Source organism: Oryx dammah, unplaced genomic scaffold (assembly GCF_014754425.2).
Source record: "Oryx dammah isolate SB20612 unplaced genomic scaffold, SCBI_Odam_1.1 HiC_scaffold_29, whole genome shotgun sequence".
NCBI classification, from domain to species: Eukaryota; Metazoa; Chordata; class Mammalia; order Artiodactyla; family Bovidae; genus Oryx; species Oryx dammah.
In genome coordinates this window covers 14775298-14794762 of record NW_024070213.1, presented here as the reverse complement: position 1 = coordinate 14794762, position 19465 = coordinate 14775298, and the positions used below count along the sequence as shown (strand labels likewise).

At 47.8% G+C, this 19465-nt stretch overlaps 1 protein-coding gene across 1 annotated transcript in view; it reads right to left on the bottom strand.

The window, feature by feature from the left end:
- Positions 1 to 11513: 11513 nt before the first annotated feature.
- The window catches only part of LOC120857778 (elongation of very long chain fatty acids protein 4-like), a 12598-nt gene continuing 4646 nt past the window's right edge, over positions 11514 to 19465 (bottom strand). The window contains exons 2-8 of the mRNA XM_040233514.1: positions 19285 to 19378; positions 18414 to 18716; positions 16648 to 16728; positions 15317 to 15373; positions 14117 to 14231; positions 13534 to 13661; positions 11514 to 12906 (exon numbers count right to left, since the gene is read on the bottom strand). Coding sequence (XP_040089448.1) covers positions 12736 to 12906; positions 13534 to 13661; positions 14117 to 14231; positions 15317 to 15373; positions 16648 to 16728; positions 18414 to 18716; positions 19285 to 19378 — 949 coding nt within the window. The 3' untranslated portion in view covers positions 11514 to 12735. The remainder of the gene's footprint in view (positions 12907 to 13533; positions 13662 to 14116; positions 14232 to 15316; positions 15374 to 16647; positions 16729 to 18413; positions 18717 to 19284; positions 19379 to 19465) is intronic.

Below are 19465 nucleotides of genomic sequence, written 5' to 3'. Positions count from 1 at the left end.
TCTCTCCCAGATGTGTCCCCTTTGCAGATCTGGGGTGAAAAACATCTTAATGAGAGGAGCAGCTGTTCTCCTCCCTCCCCCCACCCTACCCACTCCTTTCTCACTTGCCCCTCAATCCAACACCTTGGGGAGGAAATTCTGGAAATGGCCTTTCTTTCCTGTTTGATGGAGCGGCCAAGGCAGAGTCAGGCAAAACACATGTGCAAAACAAGTGAGTTTGTGTCTGTGGGGTGTTCGGTGAGGGCGAGGATGTCTTTGCTGCTTTAAGAGATGAAAGCAGGAGGCCAGGCTGAGGGTTAGAGGAAAGGAGAGATTACACTGAAATTGACCTAGATCCTGAGAGAAACCATAGAGTCTGTTACAGTGGTTTCCTGTTCAGAGGGATTAAAAAGAGAGACATTCACAGTGCAAGGTTCTCATCTGGAGAGTGGCTTTTTCTCTCCCTCCCTCCCTCCTGCCCTAATATAATCCAGGAATAAATTCATTAATGGGTCCCAGGCTTTTCAGAGGCCAAAGAGAGAAAGGAAAGTGACCCAGATGGACAGGGCTTCGAGGTTCAAAGGAGGACCAGCCCTGGTGAGTGAGGGTGTCCACTCCCTCCGGCTAGAGGGTTAGGGATGCATTAGTGAAAGTTGCTCAGTAGTGTCCAACTCTTTGCGACCCATGGACTATACACAGTCCATGGAATTCTCCAGGCTGTAGCCTTTCCCTTCTCCAGGGGATCTTCCAAACCCAGGGATCAAACCCAGGTCTCCCGCATTGGAGGCAGATTCTTTACCAGCTGAGCCACAGGGGAAGCCAGGGATCCTCTGGGACTGTTTATCTCATCAATGTCCATCTTTCCTTTTTCAATCCATCTCATTGTGGTATTCACTGACATAACATGAAAGCCCTCTAACTTTGAAATCGTGAACCGGAAGCTTCATAGATTTTTAGGGTTAGAGCCATTTGAATTTGATTTTTCCCTTTCTCAGTAATGACTGCAACTCTGATTTCTCTGCCTAGGCCTCCGGATCAAGGAAGGCATTCTTTGAGTACTTTATAGTTCATGGTTTGTTGAGCTAGATTATGGCCTGCATGGTGTGAAGATATATTTATGAGTTAGGTTATGTATCCAGGTATATGAAAAGAGCACTTTATTTTTAAAGTGCTAAACGTAAAAGTTTTACTCTTATATAAGAACTATCCCTTCTAAGTCTGGGAAGAAAACATGTGTTCACTACACGATTCATGCAGGCCAGACAGTCCCCGTTTTTCTCAATGTCTCTCAAAATAAATCCTCTTTATTCTAATTTGATTAAAAGATGCTTTGGTCATGGAACAGGATTAGGGCTCAGCCACAGTTTCAATGTGACTAGACCTGGAGGTAGGGGCTGAGGTGGGGTGGCTTCCAGGGATTTGCTACTCAAAGTGTGGTCCATGGACAAGCAGCGACCAGAAGATCTGGAAGCTAATTAGAAATATAATGTCCAAGCCCCTTCCCAGACCTACTGGATCAGAATACAGGTAGATCAAGCCAAAGAATCTGTATTTTAACAAGCTCTCCAGGTGATTTGGATGTAACCAAAGCTTGAGAACCACTGTCCTGGAGAATGAGCCTCCCTAGGAATCTGGTCCTTTTACTGGATGCTGTGGAGCATGAGGAATTCAGGGCCTGGGAGCTACATTCTGCAGGATATGAGCTCGGATCCCAACTGAGCTAGGTCTGGTCCGGGGACTGGCAACACCTCCTAGTCAACGTGACATTCAGCCTCTCTAAGGCTCACTTTCTCCATCTGTCCAATAAAGACACTAATAGAAGCTTGTTGTTGCTTAGTCGCTCAGTTGTATCCGACTCTTTGCGACCCAATGGACTATAGCTCGCCAGGCTCCTCTGTCTATGGGATTTCCCAGGCAAGAATAATGGAGTGGGTTACCATTGTCTTCTCCAGGGGATTTTCTCCATCCAGGGATTGAATCTGTGTCTCCTGCACTGGCAGGCAGATTCTCTACCATTGAGCTATCAGGGAAGCCCTACCTTCATATTAAATGCCTGAAGAATCATAAGCACTCAATAACTATTAGTACTGTTAGTGTTTGACTCTTTGTGACTCCCATGGAATGCAGCATTCCAGGCTCCTCTGTCCTCCACTATCTCCTGGAGTTTGCTCAAATTCATGTCCGTTGATTTGGTGATGCTATCTAACCATCTCATCCTCTGTTGCCCGTTTCTCCTCCTGCCCTCAGTCTTTCCCAGCATCAGGATCTTTACCAATGAGTTGGCTCTTTGCATCAGATGGCCAAATATTGGAGCTTCAGCTTCAGCATCAGTCCTTACAATGAGTATTTCGGCTTGACTCTCTGCAGCAGGGGAAAAAAAACCCTCAAGAGGTCAATAGGGTTAAGTCCTCATTTTTCAGATTCAGACTTGCTCTGAAGACTGAGTCATTCCGTAAGCATCTCAGTCTCCCTGTCTGTGGAGTACAGTTTATCATGTTTTCTTCTTAGGAGCTGTCTCTCTATTCCTGAAAGTCCCCAACTCTAGGTGAAAGATTTGCAAATCTCAAGCCTAGTCTCTCATTAATCACTGCCATGTTTCAAGAAGCTAGAGGCAGCATGATGTCTCACACACAGCAATCATTTCTTTCTCTGGTAAAGACAGTAATCTGGGGAATGGCAATTATCTCAGTAGAACCACCAACCTTGCAGTGTGACATTATCAACTGTTGGAAATTACACAGTGTTCATCAGCTTCTATTTTAATGTCTGTCGTCTCCTAGTTCCCCTTCCCCAGACCAATACCGACACCCCCACCCTTCCAGCTTCTTCCTTTTTTTTTTTTTTTTAATAATCTTGGGAAATAGCTATATTATTTTTAGCAGGCTGATGCCGCTGGATAGGAATATGATATTGAGGGTCATAATAAGGACTTTCACACTTTCTGATGGCACTCAGCCACCATCCATTGGATTCTTCAACTCAGCTTCAAACCTTTATCTCAGCCAAGAGAGAAATGGCTGGCAAACTCCCCATGGTGTTTTACCTCTTGAAATGCATGGCTCACCTCAGCTCGCTAGGGTTATTCTACTACACTGGGTACTACTGAAAACCAATGACCAGGTTGTAAAGACTGCTCTCCTGGAGCTCAGGAACAAGATGCAGTGTGCATGAATGTGTTTTGGTGGAGGAGGGTTACTGCTAACACTGTCTCCAGGCAATATAATAAGCAGAAAACCAAGACTTTGAGTCGCACTCTGCATATCTGACTATTAGCTACATGGCCTGGGAAAGTGAGTTATCCTACAGCTTTTTTTAATCTGTAAAATAGGAAATACAGCTTGGGGTTCATAGGTGTAATGAGACTCACATAAAGTAGCAACTGTTCTATGATACATATAATGGATAAACAACAAAGCCCTGCTGTAGAGCACAGGCTTTCCAGGTGTCACTAGTGGTAAAGAACCCACCTGCCACTGCAAGAGAGGCAAGAGATGTGGGTTTGATCCCTGGGCCTAGAAGCTCCCCTGGAGAAGGAAATGGCAGCCTACTCCAGTGTTCTTGCCTGGGAAATCCCGTGGACAGAGGAGCCTGGTGGGCTACAGTCCATAGCATTACAAAGAGTCGGACATGACTGAAGTGACTTTGCACCCATGTATAGCACGGGGAATTATATTCAATATCCTGTGATAAACCATAATGGAAGAGAATATGAAAAAGAATGTGTGTGTGTATATATATAACTGAATTAGTTTGCTGTACAGCAGAAATAACATGACATTATAAATCATCTGTACTTCACTACTTGGCACTCACCTTGGACTGTTACTTGGGAGACAAATAAGCTTCATTGTTCTTTGATTCACTGCACTTTGCTTCTTTTTCTTAGAGCAGCTTAGCCTACTCCATAAAACTACTACAAAAATTACTTCACAAGATGCCCTATTGTATTTTACCAAGATATGCTGAGTAATAAAAAAAAGTTACACTTCGATAAAGTGAATTTTAAAAATAGCAAATTGCATTAAGCTGGTGTCTATTATATAGCCATAATTCACATTTCTTGAGTTCTTTTTATGTGGCTTGAACTATGCCTTTTACATACGCTATGGCGTTTAATCCTCAATAACAACCCTAAGAGGTAGCTGCTATTATCGATCCTAGTATATAGATGGCCCTCATGCATTGGAGAAGGAAATGGCAACCCACTCCAGTGTTCTTGCCTGGAGAATCCCAGGGACGGAGGAGCCTGGCGGGCTTCCGTCTATGGGGTCGCACAGAGTCAGACACGACTGAAGCCACTTAGCAGCAGCAGCAGCAGTGGTAATGAACCCGCCTGCCAGTGCAGGAGAAGCAGATGCGGGTTTGATCCCTGGCTCAGGAAGATCCCCTGGAGGAGGGCATGGCAGCATGCTCCAGTATTCTTGCCAGGAGAATCCCATGGACAGAGAAGTCTGGTGGGGAAGCAAGGAGCGTCTGAGCATAGACATGGAACCTGAGAGCTCAGGCAGTTAAGCAAATTGCCCAAGGTTGGTTGAGAAGTGAGTGGTGAGGCCCAGCAGCTACTGGTTATTGTTAGGCATTATTAGGGCATCTCCTCTGATCCAGTGTAGAGCAGAGAGAGTTTTCACTGGGTTTCTCTTTCTTTCTCTACCTGTCTCCCATTCTGCCCTTCATCATGCCAGGTCCCTGATAAGACCTGATGGGGAAAAGCCAGTGACAAAGATGTAAATGACTGAGGAGTTCCGAGGACGCTGCCCGTTAGCACACAAGAATCTCTGAAAGGTGGGACGTCCAGCATCTTGCCAAAACCAAGTGACTCCGAGGCAGAGATTTTCCGCTGGTTGCTGTGTCTTCCCAGCGGAGGTCAGCTGACGGTGTGCTCAAAGCGGATGCTGCCAGGCGGCTCCTCCGTCCCCTGCAAGGGTCCTTGTCTGAGATCACAGGGCGTGTGGGGGAGAGGAAGCTATTGCGATGAGGGTTAATACCACCAAGACTAGAGATTTGGTTTTCAATCTCAAAAGAAGGAGCCTCGGGGACTTCCCTGGTTGTCTGGTAGTTAAGAGTCCACGCTCCCAGTGCAGGGGGCCTGGGTTTGATCCCTGGTCAGGCAACTAGTTTCCACATGCCTAAACAAAGATAGAAAATTCTGCATGCAGCAAATAAGACTTGGTGCAGCCAAATAGATAAATGTTTAGGGAAAAAAAAGAAAAAAAGAAGGAGCTTTTTTAGAGGCCATAAACATTTCCCAAACACTAAAAATTTTAAATGGCCTGTTTTTTTTTTAACCTGAACTGAGAGTTGCCAGGAGTTATAGCTGTGCCAAGCCAGTTTTCACTTACGATACGTATGTATGTACTTTTAACATTATTTAGTTGTTTATTATTTTTGTTTGGCTATGCTAGGTCTTCGCAGCTGCACGCAGGCTTTCTCTAGTTGTGGCGAGCAGGGGCTACTCTCTGGCTGTGGTCCTTGCCTTCTCACAGCAGTGGCTCCTCTTGTTGCAGAGCATGGGCTCCAGGCACGAAGGCTCAGTAGTTGTGACAAATGGGCTAACCACCAGGGCAGCGTTACATTTTTAATTTTTATTGGAGTATAGTTAACTTGTGATGTTGTGTTATTTTCAGGTGTACAACAAAGTGAATCAGTTGTACACACATATATATCCTTTCTTTTTTACCTTCTTTTCCCATATATGGTATCACAGAATATTGAGTAGAGTTCCCTGCGCTGTACAGTAGGACCTTATTAATTACCTTTTTCAATTCACAGTAGTGTGTATATGTATCAGTCCCAATCTCCTAATTTACACTTCCTTCCATGTTTCCCCTTTGGTAATCACGAGTTTGATTTCGAGATCTGTGAGTCAATTTGTTTTGTGAATAAGCTTTTTTTATATCATTTTTATTAGATTCCACATATAAGGGATATCATATGATATTTATCTTAAGATACCTATTTTTTAAAGATTTAGGCTTTTCCAAGACCTTTCTCTGGGGGCGTTCCAAGTCCTTGACCTCCCCCATTTCAGCACTCATAGGAAGTAGTCAGGGTAGAGGTTAGGATGAGAAGTCTGAATCTCTAAAAGGAAAGGGGGGGTCACACTGCATGGCAACTAATGTGAATCCAGGTTTTACAAAACTTACCGGCTGTGTGACCTTGGACCAGTCGGTTAACTTCTCTGTACCTTTGTTTCATTACCTGTAAGATGATAGTAATAATAGTGGTGCTTCACTAGTACTTATTTTCATGACCATTTATTGTTATAGACATTGAATTAATGCGTGTACACTGCCCGAACCCAGAGTCTGGCACACAGAAGCAGGATTATGTAAGTGTTTATTAATAAATGAAATGTTAAAGACGCCTGGCATTCCCAGCGAGGTGCAGTTCATGCCAGGAAGAAGGCCCAGCACATTCCTTTTTAGAAAGACTATAATTAGAGCCAACCAAGGGACGCAGGAATTTCTCGTGAAATAGAGAAATGTGGTGGCTGGGCAGTCAGGCGCTGTGGGAAAACCACAGGCTTTGGAATCAGAGAAATATGGGTTTGTTTATTTTTATTGAAGTATAGTTGACTTATTAATACAGTGCAGAGTTAATTTCTATGTACAGCAAAGTGCAGTTATATGTATATATGCACACTTAAAAAAATATTTTTCCATTGTGGTTTATCACAAGATATTGAATATAATTCCCTGTGCTATAGAGTAGGACCTTGTTGCTCATCCATTCTATATATAATAGCTTGCATCTGCTAATCCTGAATCCCCACTTCATCTGTTCCCCTGTCCCCCCATCTGCCTTAGTCTGGCCTCTATGTCTGTGAGTCTGTCTCTCTTTCATAGATATGTTCATTTGTGTCATAGTTTAGATTCCACATATAAGTCATATCATACAGTATTTATCTTTCTCTTTCTGACTTACTTCACTTAGTAAGATAATCTCTAGTTGTTTATCTATGTTGCTGCAAATGGCATTATCTCATTCTTTTTGATGGCTGAGTAATATTCCATTGTCTATATGGGCCACATCTTCTTTATCCATTCATCCATAAAATTAAAAAAAAAAAAGAAGAAGTCATGGGGCTCCAGTCAGTGCTTAAAAAGACTTGAAGCCCATATATATGGTGAGTATGAATTTTCAAATGCCTCACAGAGACTGGACTTGTTATGTGCAACATGTTAAATCCTAAAAAATGTTCTGATCACTGGATATTCTTTTTAATAGTGAGGTTCCAGGCTAAATTCAGGAAAATAATGTTGTCTTTTCCAGGTAAACCAGTTAAATTCGGCAATATCAACACATTCCCCTAGAAGGCCTGAAACATCATTTCAGCTTGATAACAATCATACCCAGTCTCTTCCTCCCATCCCCTTTCCTCTTCATGGGTTGGTGTGAAGCTTGGGGTGGGTGTGTGGGGAGCGGTGCTTACAGAAATGCCGTTGCAGCCCTGGGGAGAAGCAGGCCTCCACTTCCAGGCCTAGATGTGTCTTGATCACATACTCCTGCAGCAGAATAATCACTTCATTTCTTTCTTTAAAAAATTTTTAAACTTTATATTGGAGTATAGCCAGTTTCTGGAGAAGGGCAGGGCAACCCACTCCAGTATGCTCACCTGGAGAATCCCAAGGGCAGAGGAGCCTGGCAAGCTACAGTCCATGGGGACGAAGAGTTGGAGACAGCTGAAGCAACTCAGCATGCATGCATAGCCAATTTACAGGCTTCTAGAGTGGTTCAGTTAGAATTGGACATGGAACAACAGACTGGTTCCAAATAGGGACAGGAGTATGTCAAGGCTGTGTGTTGTCACCCTGCTTATTTAATTTATATGAGGAATACATCATAAGAAATGCCAGGCTGGATGAAGCACAAGCTGAATCAAGATTGCTGGGAGACATATCAGTAACCTCAGATATGCAGATAACACCACCTTTGTGGCAGGAAGTGAAGAAGAACTAAAGAGCCTCTTGGTGAAAGTGAAAGAGGAGAGTGAAAAAGTTGGCTTCAAGCTCAACATTCAGAAAACTAAGATCAAGGCATCTGGTCCCATCACTTCAAGGCAAATAGATGGGGAAACAGTTAAAACAGTGGCAGATTTTATTTCTGGGGGCTCCAAAATCACTGCAGCCATGAAATTAAAAGATGCTTGCTCCTTGCAAGAAAAGCTATGACCAACCTAGACAGCATACTAAAAAGCAGAGACATTACTTTGCCAACAAAGACATTACTTTCTCTAGTCAAGGCTATGGTTTTTCCAGTAGTCATTGGATGAGAGAGTTGGACTATAAAGAAAGCTGAGCGTCAGATTGATGCTTTTGAACTGTGGTGTTGGAGAAGACTCTTGAGAGTCCCTTGGACTACAAGGAGATCCGACCAGTCCATCCTAAAGGAAATCAGTCCTGAATATTCATTGGAAGGACTGATGTTGAAGCTGAAGTTCCAATATTTTGGCCACCTGATGTGAAGAACTGATTCAATGGGAAAGACCCTGATGCTAGGAAAGATTGCAGGTGGGAGGAGAAAGGGATGACAGAGGATGAGATGGTTGGATGGCATCACTGACTTGATGGACATAAGCTTGAGCAAGCTCTAGGAGTGATGGACAGGGAGGCCAGGCGTGCTGCAGTCCATGGGGTCACGAAGAGTTGGACACAACTAAGCAACTGAACTGAACTAAATTGAACTGAACTGGGGTGGTTCAGACAGTAAAGAATCTGCCTGTAGTGCAAGAGATTGGATTGGATCAATTGGGTTCAATCCCTGGGTCAGAATGGATCCCCTGGAGGAAATGGCAATCCACTTCAGTATCATTGCCTGAAGAATCCCATGGACAGAGGAGCCTGGCAGGCTACAGTCCATGGGCTCGAAAAGAGTCGGAAATGACACTTTCACTTTCATAGCCAATTAGCAACGTTGTGATAGTTTCAGGTAGACAGCGAAGGGACTCATCCATGCAAATGCATATATCCATTCTCCCCGAGTCTCCCGTGCCATCCAGGCTGCCACATAACATTGAGAAGAGTTCCTTGTGCTATACAGTAGGTCCTTGCTGGTGATCCATTTTAAATATAGCAGTGTGTACATGTCCATCCCAAACTGCCTAATTCTCCCTTTCCCCCATCCTTCCCCTCTGGTAACCATGAGTTCAGTCTCTAAGTCTGTGTGTCTCTTTCTGCTTTATAAGTTCACCTGCATCCATTCTTTTTAGGTTCTGCATATAAGGGATGTCATACGATATTCCTCTTTCTCTGTCTGACTTCACTCAGTGTGACAGTCTCTACGTCCATCTCTGTTGCTGCAAGTGGCACGATTTCATTCTTTTTAGTGGCTGGGTAACACTCCATTATATATACACACCACGTCTTCTTTATGCATTCCTCTGCTGGTGGGCATTTGGGTTGTTTCCACATCTTGGCTATTGTAATCAGTGCTGCCGTGAACCGGAAGAATCACTGCTCTAAATCCCATGAGATGATGCTGAATCCTCATTCAATCCTGGAAGGGCTTCCTGTATCACCTCCAATGTGTTCTCCCTCCTGTTAGCTCTGAAACTTCTTGTAGCCCCACCAGGCCACCTCTCTTTCTTTTTCTTAACTTTTTGTTTCCACCTGTGAGAGTGGAGCCTGAGAATGTTTCATTGTTCCTATAGGATGACCAGAGTTAGCAAATAAAAATATAGGATACCTAGTTATATTTGAATTTCAGATAAACAACAAATACATTTTTTTTAGCATAAGTATGTCCCAAATACTGCTGGGGACATATTTACATTAAAATTTTCTTTCTTTTTTTTTTTAAGTTCAAGTGTACCTGGGAATCCTTTTATCTGGCAAGCCTACCTCCTGGGCTAGAGGAAAGTCATAGGAAAATTGGGGGCAATGTCTTGGGTCCTCACTAGTGTAGGTAGACCATAACACCCTCTGGCCTTAAGGAGCAGGCCCAGAAGACTTCTCGATGTGGAAATAACCAAAGCCAGACTCAATGGGAACAAGGGAAGGCTGTTTATTCAGAGCTGGCTAGAGCAGGAATCACTGTATTTTGGCAGTGATTCAAAGGCAGACAGATAGGAAAGCTCCACAGTGGGAAAAGAGAAGGCTTCAAGTATGGCCTGGTTGGAGGCTGTTGGCTTGGAGAACATTTTAATAGAAGTGCAAAATCCTATGTGATTGGAGAAGGAAATGGCAACCCACTCCAGTATTCTTGCCTGGAGAATCCCAAGGACAGAGGAGCCTGGCGGGCTACAGTCTATGGGGTCGCAAAGAGTTGGACACAACTGAAGCCATTCAGCATGAATTCACATTGTATATTTAAAAATCTAAGCACTCTTGCTTCCCATTATCTTAAACGTTCATAGAGATGAACTCCCGCCATATTAATTAGGAATCTGGCTGTGTCTTGACAAATCCAAATAATTTTGTTTTGTAATCTCACACAATCTTTGTACCCTGATATACAATATCCTGTTCAGCAACCCTGAACCAGGTAGGGTCATCACAACAAAACACAGGATTGAAAAAAAAAAGGATGGACACCTCCAGCTCCCTGAGAATTTTTCCCCAAACCCTCTCCACCGTGCTTTCTCACACCGGCTCTCCCCTCCAAAATCTTATTTCATTCAGACGTGACCCAGGACATTCAGCACTTCCTCTTGCACTGCTTAATCAGGAGAGGCAGTCACGAAAGGCAAGTATTAGCTCTGAACTCTGGGATGACTCATCCTTCCTTTATCCTGGCTGCTAAGCAAACGAACAGACCTTGCTCTGGTGCGGGAGTTTTTTTTCTTTTTTTTTTTTTTTAAGATTGCTTTAAAATAAGCACCCCCACCCCCCCACCTGCGAAGACACTCAACCTGCTGTGCAAAAGTGTGTGGGAGGCATTCATATCCTGCTTAACTAGCTGGGAACTTTCTCTGAGTATTTTGTCCACAGGATACAGCCATGCCTAGCTTGAGTTAATTAACTAGAGTACCTGATGGATAAACAGTCCCTAAATAGCCCTGCAGAAACTTCAGCGGGTCTTTAACGTTCTTAACTGTTGAGGCATCACACAATAAAAACCTCCTCAGTGAAGAAAAGGGTTAGGGGAGAGATTATAAAGGAGAAACAGCATCTTGCAGGCATAGCGAAGTGTGTGCTCACGCGTGGTCAGTCACTCAGTTGTGTCCAACTGTTTGCAACCCCACGGACTGTAGCCGGCCAGGCTCCTCTGTCCATGGGATTTCCCAGGCAAGAACACTAGAGTGAGCTGCCACTTCCTCCTCCAGAGGATATTCCCAACCCAGGGAAAGAACCCACGTCTTCTGTGTCTCTTGCACTGGCAGGTGGATTCTTTACCACTGCGCCAAGTGTTCTTTGCCACAGTTCCCAGGAAAACCGCATTCCAGACACCCATTCAGTTGCAGTCTTAAACAGCCCAGCAGACGTTTGCTCCCAACATCCCACGTGATCCCAATTATACACTTCTTTTTGCTAGTCCTCCATTTCTCTCTCTGTGAAGTGGATGGCATTTGTTTTACCCCATCCCTCATATTTTTCCACATCCCTGTTTGGAGGCTGTCAGTGAAACATGTATTCAGACTTCTGTGTCTCCCACTGGGACAGAAGGGTTATGGATCCCAGCAGCTTTTATTTGCCAGAGTGGCACTTTCCAAGATTTGCAGAAGAGGCAATTAAAAATACCAACAAAGAAAATCATAAATGGAAGCACAGAGATGTATTTGAAAACAAGTATTCAGACATACGGGGCTCTCCAGGTGGCAGTAGCAGTAAAGAACCTGCCTACCAAAGAGGGAGACATAAGAGACGAGAGTTCAATACCTGGGTTGGGAAGACCCCCTGGAGGAGGGCACAGCACCCCACTCCAGTATGCTTGCCTGGAGAATCCCATGGACAGAGGAGCCTGGCGGGCTGCAGTCCACAGTGTCGCAAAGAGTCAGACACGACTGAAGTGACTTAGCACACACATTCAGACATATATGTGTAGCCCCATCTGCCACGTCACTCACACACATAGAAATATACAACTTGGTATATACATATGCAGGCACTAGTGAACAGAGAGATATGCAGGGGAAATGTTTGTACATCCACACTAGACATCACACAGACCCACTTCCTGGGTAGACATTCTCAGTCACTGTCCCAACCCACAAGGTGAGAGATCAAGACAGCCTTGACCTCCTCCATGCTCCCAGCCCTGCTCTTCATCAGAGGTCAGACCACCAGTGGGGCAAGATACAGATCCAAATGCCTACTTATTGAGGTGCTGTGCCAGGTCTGGAGAACATGGAGAGGAAGACTGTTCCTCCTGTGGGGCTCATGTCTAGCAGAAGTGGCTCAGTGGTAAAGAACCCACCCGCCAAAGCAGGAGACACAACAGACATGGGTGGGGAAGATCTCCGGGGGAAGGCAATGGCAAACCACTCCACTATTCTTGCCTGGAGAATCCCATGGACAAAGGAACCTAGTGGGCTACAGTCCACGGGGTTGCAAAAGAATCACACACAACTGAGCGCCACCCTCCCCACACACATACACCTTTTCTATTGTGTATCTGAAAGGAGGTGTACAAACAGTGACAAATCCACGTGAGAAGTGAGTTCAAGAAGCTGAGTCCACTTCTGTCTGTTCACTCTGGAATAGAGGCGAGTCTCGTCCTTGCTTATAGAATGAGACTTGGGCCCGATGAATCTGCTCAGCCCAGGTGGGATGTGAGCTCTCTGTGGGCTTTGTTAGTTTCCATCCGTGGTCCTGCCCTTTAAGCCAGTTTCTTCTGCTTGCTCCCCAGGTATGTCTGCTGGTAGAAGTTGAGGAAAAGGGCCAAGAGGCTGAGGGAGTACAGGAGGACAGCCACGTTGAAGCTGTCGGGGAAGGGACACTCAGCAAAGAGATTGTAGGAGGAGTGGGCAGCAATGGCCCCAAACTGACCCTGGGGAGAGGAGGTACGAGACGAAAGAGAAGATGAGAAGAGGGTGAGAAGCGAAGGAACAGGCAGATGCTCCCCTTGACCTTCGGGCTCCCAGGGTCAGGACGAGGAAGAACTAGGGAGCACCACCCTAGGCATTCCTTCTCATGATGCTAAGAACCTTCCTGACCCCTCTCCTGGTCTGGTTCCCCGTTTGTCCCCATCGCACCCTGTCACGTCAACACTGATGATGGCTTCAATCTATCCTGAGCCCCAGAAGGGACAGCTCGGGCAGTCACCTGCAGTTGACAATGGTGCTCTCGAAACAACAGGGTCCCCCAGTCCCCCAGGGAGGCAGCAGCAACCACAGACTTGCAGGATATTAGCCGTCCAAGAGCACCTCGCCCAGCCCTCTCCCTTCACTGGGAGATGAGACTGAGGCCGGAATCACTTGTTCCGGGCCTCACATCAGGTCAGGAAGTCAGGGTCGGTGCTAGGATCTGGTTAGATGGTTGCTGAGACGTCGCAAGTTGAGAAGCTAAGGAAGCGACGAGAAGGACTTTCTCGTGGTCAGATTATAAGTCACTGGTGCAGTAGAGAATAGAAGCCGGGGCTCCGCTGAGGCCCCTGGAGCCAGCAGGTCTTTCTCACCAGCTGCAGGATGGTAAGGTGCCGCTTCCACCACAGGGAGGGCCGCAGGCGGGGGCCCAGACTGGCCAGTCCATAGTACAGGTACATGAAGACATGGACCAGAGAGTTCAGCATCCCGACGAAGAAGGCTGCAGGGGAGGGTGGGAAGATGGAGGGAAGTGAGTGGCTCAGGGCTTGCCTTTGCTCTGGGCTCTCTCTTCCAGTTTCAGTCTTCCAAGGAGCCATCTCTGCACGCCTCACAGAGACAAGCCCTGGTATGGCCCTATCACAAGGGGGTCCCACACGAGCTGCTCAAGGTCACAAAGGTGGGCTGGGGGTTACAAGGATGCCAGACGAGGATGCTTACAACGCCTCCTGCCCTCTTTGGGCTGGCCTTGAGCATCTCCAGGTGCCTCCTCCCCAACTCCAGGGAGGGGTGAGTAGGACGCTCCAGGGAGCAACAGAGAGAAAGTGGGAGCAGGGGCCAGGAGTCATGGCCACCGGGAAGAGGAAGCCGGGAGCCGGGCTGCATGCCTCCCGAGCTGGCATGCAGCCCAGCAGAAAGAGGTCTGCCCCACAAGTCCTGCCCAAGCCCCTCACTCACCTTGACCCCCCGGCACATATTTGACCCCAGCCCACCAGTTGAAAAGCATGGTGCCGTGGTGGTAGACGTGCAGAAGGGTGATCTGCTCGGGCTTCTTTCGTAATATAAAGAAGACCTGTGGAGGAAGAGAAGGCTCAACTCGGGTCATTGCCCCTCCAGACTCCTCCTGGCGCCTCATATACCAGGGACAGGGTGACTCTGCCTGCTGTGCCGACAGGGAGGCTAAAACTCAAGGGTGACAACCGCAGTCAAAGGCCTGGACAGCCCCTTCCGTGTGCCAGGGACTCTGTATGTCTAAAAGCTCATATAAACACTCGTAATGGCATGCGGTTTATGCTCATCTCCATTCTACAGACAGCAAAGCTGAGGCACAGAATTTAAGTAAGCTGTTTGTTGCTGTTGTTCAGTCACTAAGTCGTGTCTGACTCTCTGTGACCCCATGGACTGTAGCCCACCAGGCTGCTCTGTCCGTGGGATTCTCCAGGTAAGAACACTGGAGCGGGTTGCCATTGCCTTCTCCAGGGGATCATCCCGACTCTGGGATCACACCCACATCTCCTCCATTAGCTGGTGGATTCTTTACTGCTGAGCCATCAAGGAGGCCCAAGTTGTTCGAGGTTATACATCTAATAGGAGGCCAGGCTGGGATTTTGAACATAGCTTGGCTTCAGAGGCTGGGATCTTTCCGTATTACCTGACCAACCCCACCCCCCACCCCATCCCAGGGCACTGGGTAGAGAACTCAGGTGTCAAACACCCAGCCCAGGACCCAGAGAACCATCAGACAAATTCCCTAAGGTTCTCCACTCAGACTCCACGTTGAGAGAGACTTTATCACCACCCCCAAAACTGTGGCCTCACCCCACCCCCACAAGACTTCTGGATTCACAAGCAGGACTTTTCTTTTACTTAAAACGCTTAAGGCTCTTGCTGTCTGATGTCCCTTGCTACATAACAAGTTTCTAAAGTTTGTTTCTCTTCCCATTTCCACTTAACCTGGAACCTGGTTGCTAATGGAGGCAAATGCTTCATCAGTGAGCATCCTTCTTTCTCCAGGTCATGGGATTGAAGTTTGACTCTGACATCAGCCTCAAGTGTAGCCAACAGGGACGCTGGAGGGAAGTGTTTATTCACAGTGCCTTCAAAACCACCCCAGACCTGGCTGACAGAGGTAACTCTCTACAAGGGACAGGCACTCACCGTGTCAAGTAATTCAACAGCCTTTGAGAAGAAGCACCACCAGCACACGCTCGCCATCTGCTGGGCAGGGAAGGGAAGTGCAGTCAGAGTGCTGTCAGGCTGGTGGTACCACTGACCTGGCACCACTGACTTTGGCTCCAACCCTGACGGTCCCTCTGCAGCCTCTGCCCTCACAAGGCCCACCTGCCTGCAAGAAGATACCTGTTGGCACAGAAAAAAGGAGGATCCGTGACTTTTAACCAGCACACAGATCACTCAGGGATCTTGTTTGTTGAAAAGCAGATTCTGAACTTATGTCCCTAGGGTAAGCCATGAATTTCTGCATTTTCAACAAGTTCCCAGTGATGTTCCTGCCATCTCTGGTCCATGGACCATATTTTGAGCAGCAAGACTTGAGTCCATCATTCAGTCTTCTTTGATCCAACACCCAAATCACTGGTGACTAGCCAAGCCTAAGTTCTTTTTTTTTAAACTGCAAGGAAGCCTTTTGTTCTGCTTCCAGTTGAGAGAGCAGCTAAAAATAATGAAATATTGACCACTTGGCTACCACACATCCCATGTGTGCCAAGCCCAGGAGTGAACACTTTCATACATCAGCTTGTTCAATCTTCTTCCAATTGTTTCCTTTTATAAAATAGGTGTCATTATCCCCATTTTGTAGACAGAAAACTGAGGCCCATTGACCACACAGCAAGGAACTGGCAGAGCTGAGAGTCACACTGAGGTCTTCTGAGCCTGAACTGAACTGATCTTCACTGAGTCCCATCAGAAGACTCAGGTGACAGCACCTGGTTTTTATGAAGTTCATCCTATGAACCCTCTCTCTGTTACAGAGAAGGACAAAATCTGGCTACATGTTGGACTTGTTTCGTTAACTTCTTCTTCCCATTGCTTTTTGTTCACTAAAAGGATACTGTCCATACACAGTGGCCCGTCTTGGGGAACCCAGCCCCTCTGCCTGAATGTTAAATCAAAGTGCCTTTGTTCACGGAGACGTCTGGACCCTGCCCACCTGTGAATGGCTGCAAGAAAGAAGACATTAACACATCCCCTCACTCCCACCCCCAGGCTGGCCATTCTGGGAGATCTTTACATGCAAGATTAATAATCTTTTTACTTTGCTTCCTCACCCCCTCCCATCTCCATTCTATAAAAGAACCTGGCCCCTTTATGATGGTTATTTTGAGACATTAGTCTGCCATCTTGTCCATCAAAGGTGTATTCCTTGCCTCAATACATCTTCTCCCCACTTATCAGCCTGAGGCCTGCGAGCAGACCCAGCGTGGACTCTGGTAACATCTCCAGGCCGACCCTCCCACTGCCTGTCTTACCCTCATCCCAAGCTCGCTCTGGCTGTAGTCTACTGGCTGGCAGAGGTAGCTGTAGTTAGCCAGGAGCGAAGTGGCCATGAACTGGAAGGAAGAGAATAGGGAAAGGTTAAGTCATGATGCCTGCCCTGCCCCACCCTGCTACAGCCTGACTGGTTGAAGGCCCGAGAGGACATTCTGGACACCAGTATCCCTCCCCAGCCCTCACTGACACTTGGTGAACGACTGCCAACGAGGTCAATCCTGAGCTCTGGCTAGCTCAGAGGCTGGCCTTGCATACATCTTGCTGGCCTCCAGTTTTGTTTTGTTTTTAATGTGGGTAAATATGGATCACAAACCCACACCGGGCACCTACTCCGCATGAGACCCTAAGTCAGGAAGGGACATGAAGCCGTGCACACATCAGCCCTGCCCCTGAAAAGCTGAGTGCTCCACTGAGGATACAGGAAATCATCCTTGCTTTCCAAGATGAGTAGGAAACAGGAGGTGTTCCAGAAGCTGTAGCAAGCTGGCAATGAGGAGGCCGTGGGGCCAGCAGAGGAGAAAGTGAGGAAGTTGCACGCTGGAAGGAGTATCTGGACTTCTCCTGACTCCTGGGGCTGCGAGGGATCAGTGGGGTGGTAGTGGAGGCTTCTACCAGCAGAGGGGCAGCCACAGGAGCAGAGATCCAGCAGAATCTGCTCATGTTGTTTTGTTTGTTTGTTTGTTTTTCACATTTTGGCCAACTGCCACACGGCATACAGGATCTTAGTTCCCCAATCAGGGATTGAACCTGCATCCCCTGCCGTGGAAGTGCAGAGTCTTACCCACAGGACTGTCAGGAAAATCCCTCATGAAGGGTCTTGAAGGCTGTTTTAAGAAACTGAAATTTTATCATTGTCTACTCATGCGAAAATGAATCTGGAATGGTACTAAACACTTCACATTGGGCCCTGCTCTGAGCCCCAAGCTACCACGATGAACCAAATAAAATTCCCTGAATGAGAGACTCTTCATTCTGGTCCTGTCGGCCAAGGCAGCTATGGAGGGCTTCTGAGCAGGAAGCCAATATGGGCACGGCAGGCTTTCAGAAGATCGTGGGAGCAGCGGAGTAATCTGTCACCACAATTAAATGACAAGCTCTCGGGCATGTCTCCCAAGGTGTCAGCCTCTTCCATATGGTACCAGACATTTTGAGGGGCCTGTCTTTACAGAGAGAAGTAAGAGACAGCCCTGCCTTGGATGCTCTTGCTATTGGGAGACAAACAACACATCTGGAAGGATCACTGAGTTTGGGGCTCAGAAAATGGAACTGAGGTTAGCAGAGCCCAGGCATAAATAGGAGGTGGTGGCTTTTAGGTGCAAGTAGAGAATGAATTCCATTCGGGCTCACCGCTCACTTCCACTTTTTTATTTAAGGAAAATGGGCTTTAGTGATGGAGGTTTGCATCTCCATGATGCTGGGAAAGACTGAAGGCAAAAGGAAAAGAGAGAGGCAGAGGATGAGATGGTTAGATAGTATCAGTGGACATGAAATTGAGCAAACTCTGGGAGACAATGGAAGACAGAGGAGCCCAGCGTTCTGCAGTCCACAGGGCCGCAAAGAGTTGGACACGACTGAGCAACTGAACAGCAAGGGAAGACATGACAGCCGAAAACAACCCAGAATCCAACCCCTCCGCCCCGTCAAGGCTTCTCCGTTGTCTGCATGGGAAGATCATGGTTTTATTTATCCCCTGGCACCCCCAAGGAAGAGACCCTAGGACTGTAGGGTCCCCCACCAGCCTTACCTCATAGAACATGTACCCCGAGAGAACCACCAGGCCCAGGTTGTAGGCAGCCAGGGGTTCTGCCAGACTCAGAGGCTCCCTACTGGACATAAGGCGAGGCCCTGCCACCAGCAGGAGGAGGTAGACAGCCAGCAGGAGGGTGACCGGCAGCGGCGAGTGCACCAGGAACCAGGAATCCGTCCTCGGGTCTGGAAAAGCAAGGGGAGGCAGGAGGCCAAGCTGGCCTCCAGGCCCAACCCCCACCCGCCCCTCCCTCACCCTGCTGGTCACCAGCTTCTCTTCTTCCAAATGCTTGGCATTAGTCTGGGTGGAATAAACATAAGAAAAACGCCATCCAGTGATGCCACCTCCTACCTCCGTTCTCTAAGGCCCACAAGTATTTATTCCAGAGTTTCTCCAGGGCCCCGGCCATCCTGAGCACCTAAGAGTACAAGTGGGGTTTGCCTCTCATGTAGATCACCTCCTCTGCCTACTCCCTCCCCTCCCCTCCCCTCCCCTCCCCTCCCCTAGCCTGAGGGTCTAGGAACCCTGGACACGGGCTGGGGGCCCCCACTGCTCTGCCCTCGGGCATTGGATGACCACCACCACCCACGGTCGCCTTTGGGGCGAGTCCATGGGCCATAGCGCGGCTCGGATCCTCACACCTCTGCTGCCCGTCTCGGCAGCGCCCCCTGCCTGGCGCCCCCTGATATTACAAGGCCCAGGGGAGGGGCGTGGCTGTTGCACAGCCCAAGGGGAGGGGCAGAGAGGCGGGACTCGCTGGGTTTCCTTAGCCTTCTCTTTCCACCTGCGGGTCTACTGAGCACCCCAGGCTTCTTTCCCTGCCTCACCAAGTCCAGCCACCCCCAGTTCGGTCCAGGGCTTCACTCACCCTGTGGCTCCTCCCGGGCTCCTCCGGTCGGTGCCCGACGTGCTCTGGCCGCTCGCCGGGGGCACTGAGGTTCGTGATGGGTCCCAGACCGGTCCTTGAGCTCCAGGGTGCAGGACAGTGCCTCCCCCACACCCTGGCTACAAGCTCTCTACTCCCCCCTACCCCAGCTCTGATCTGTGGT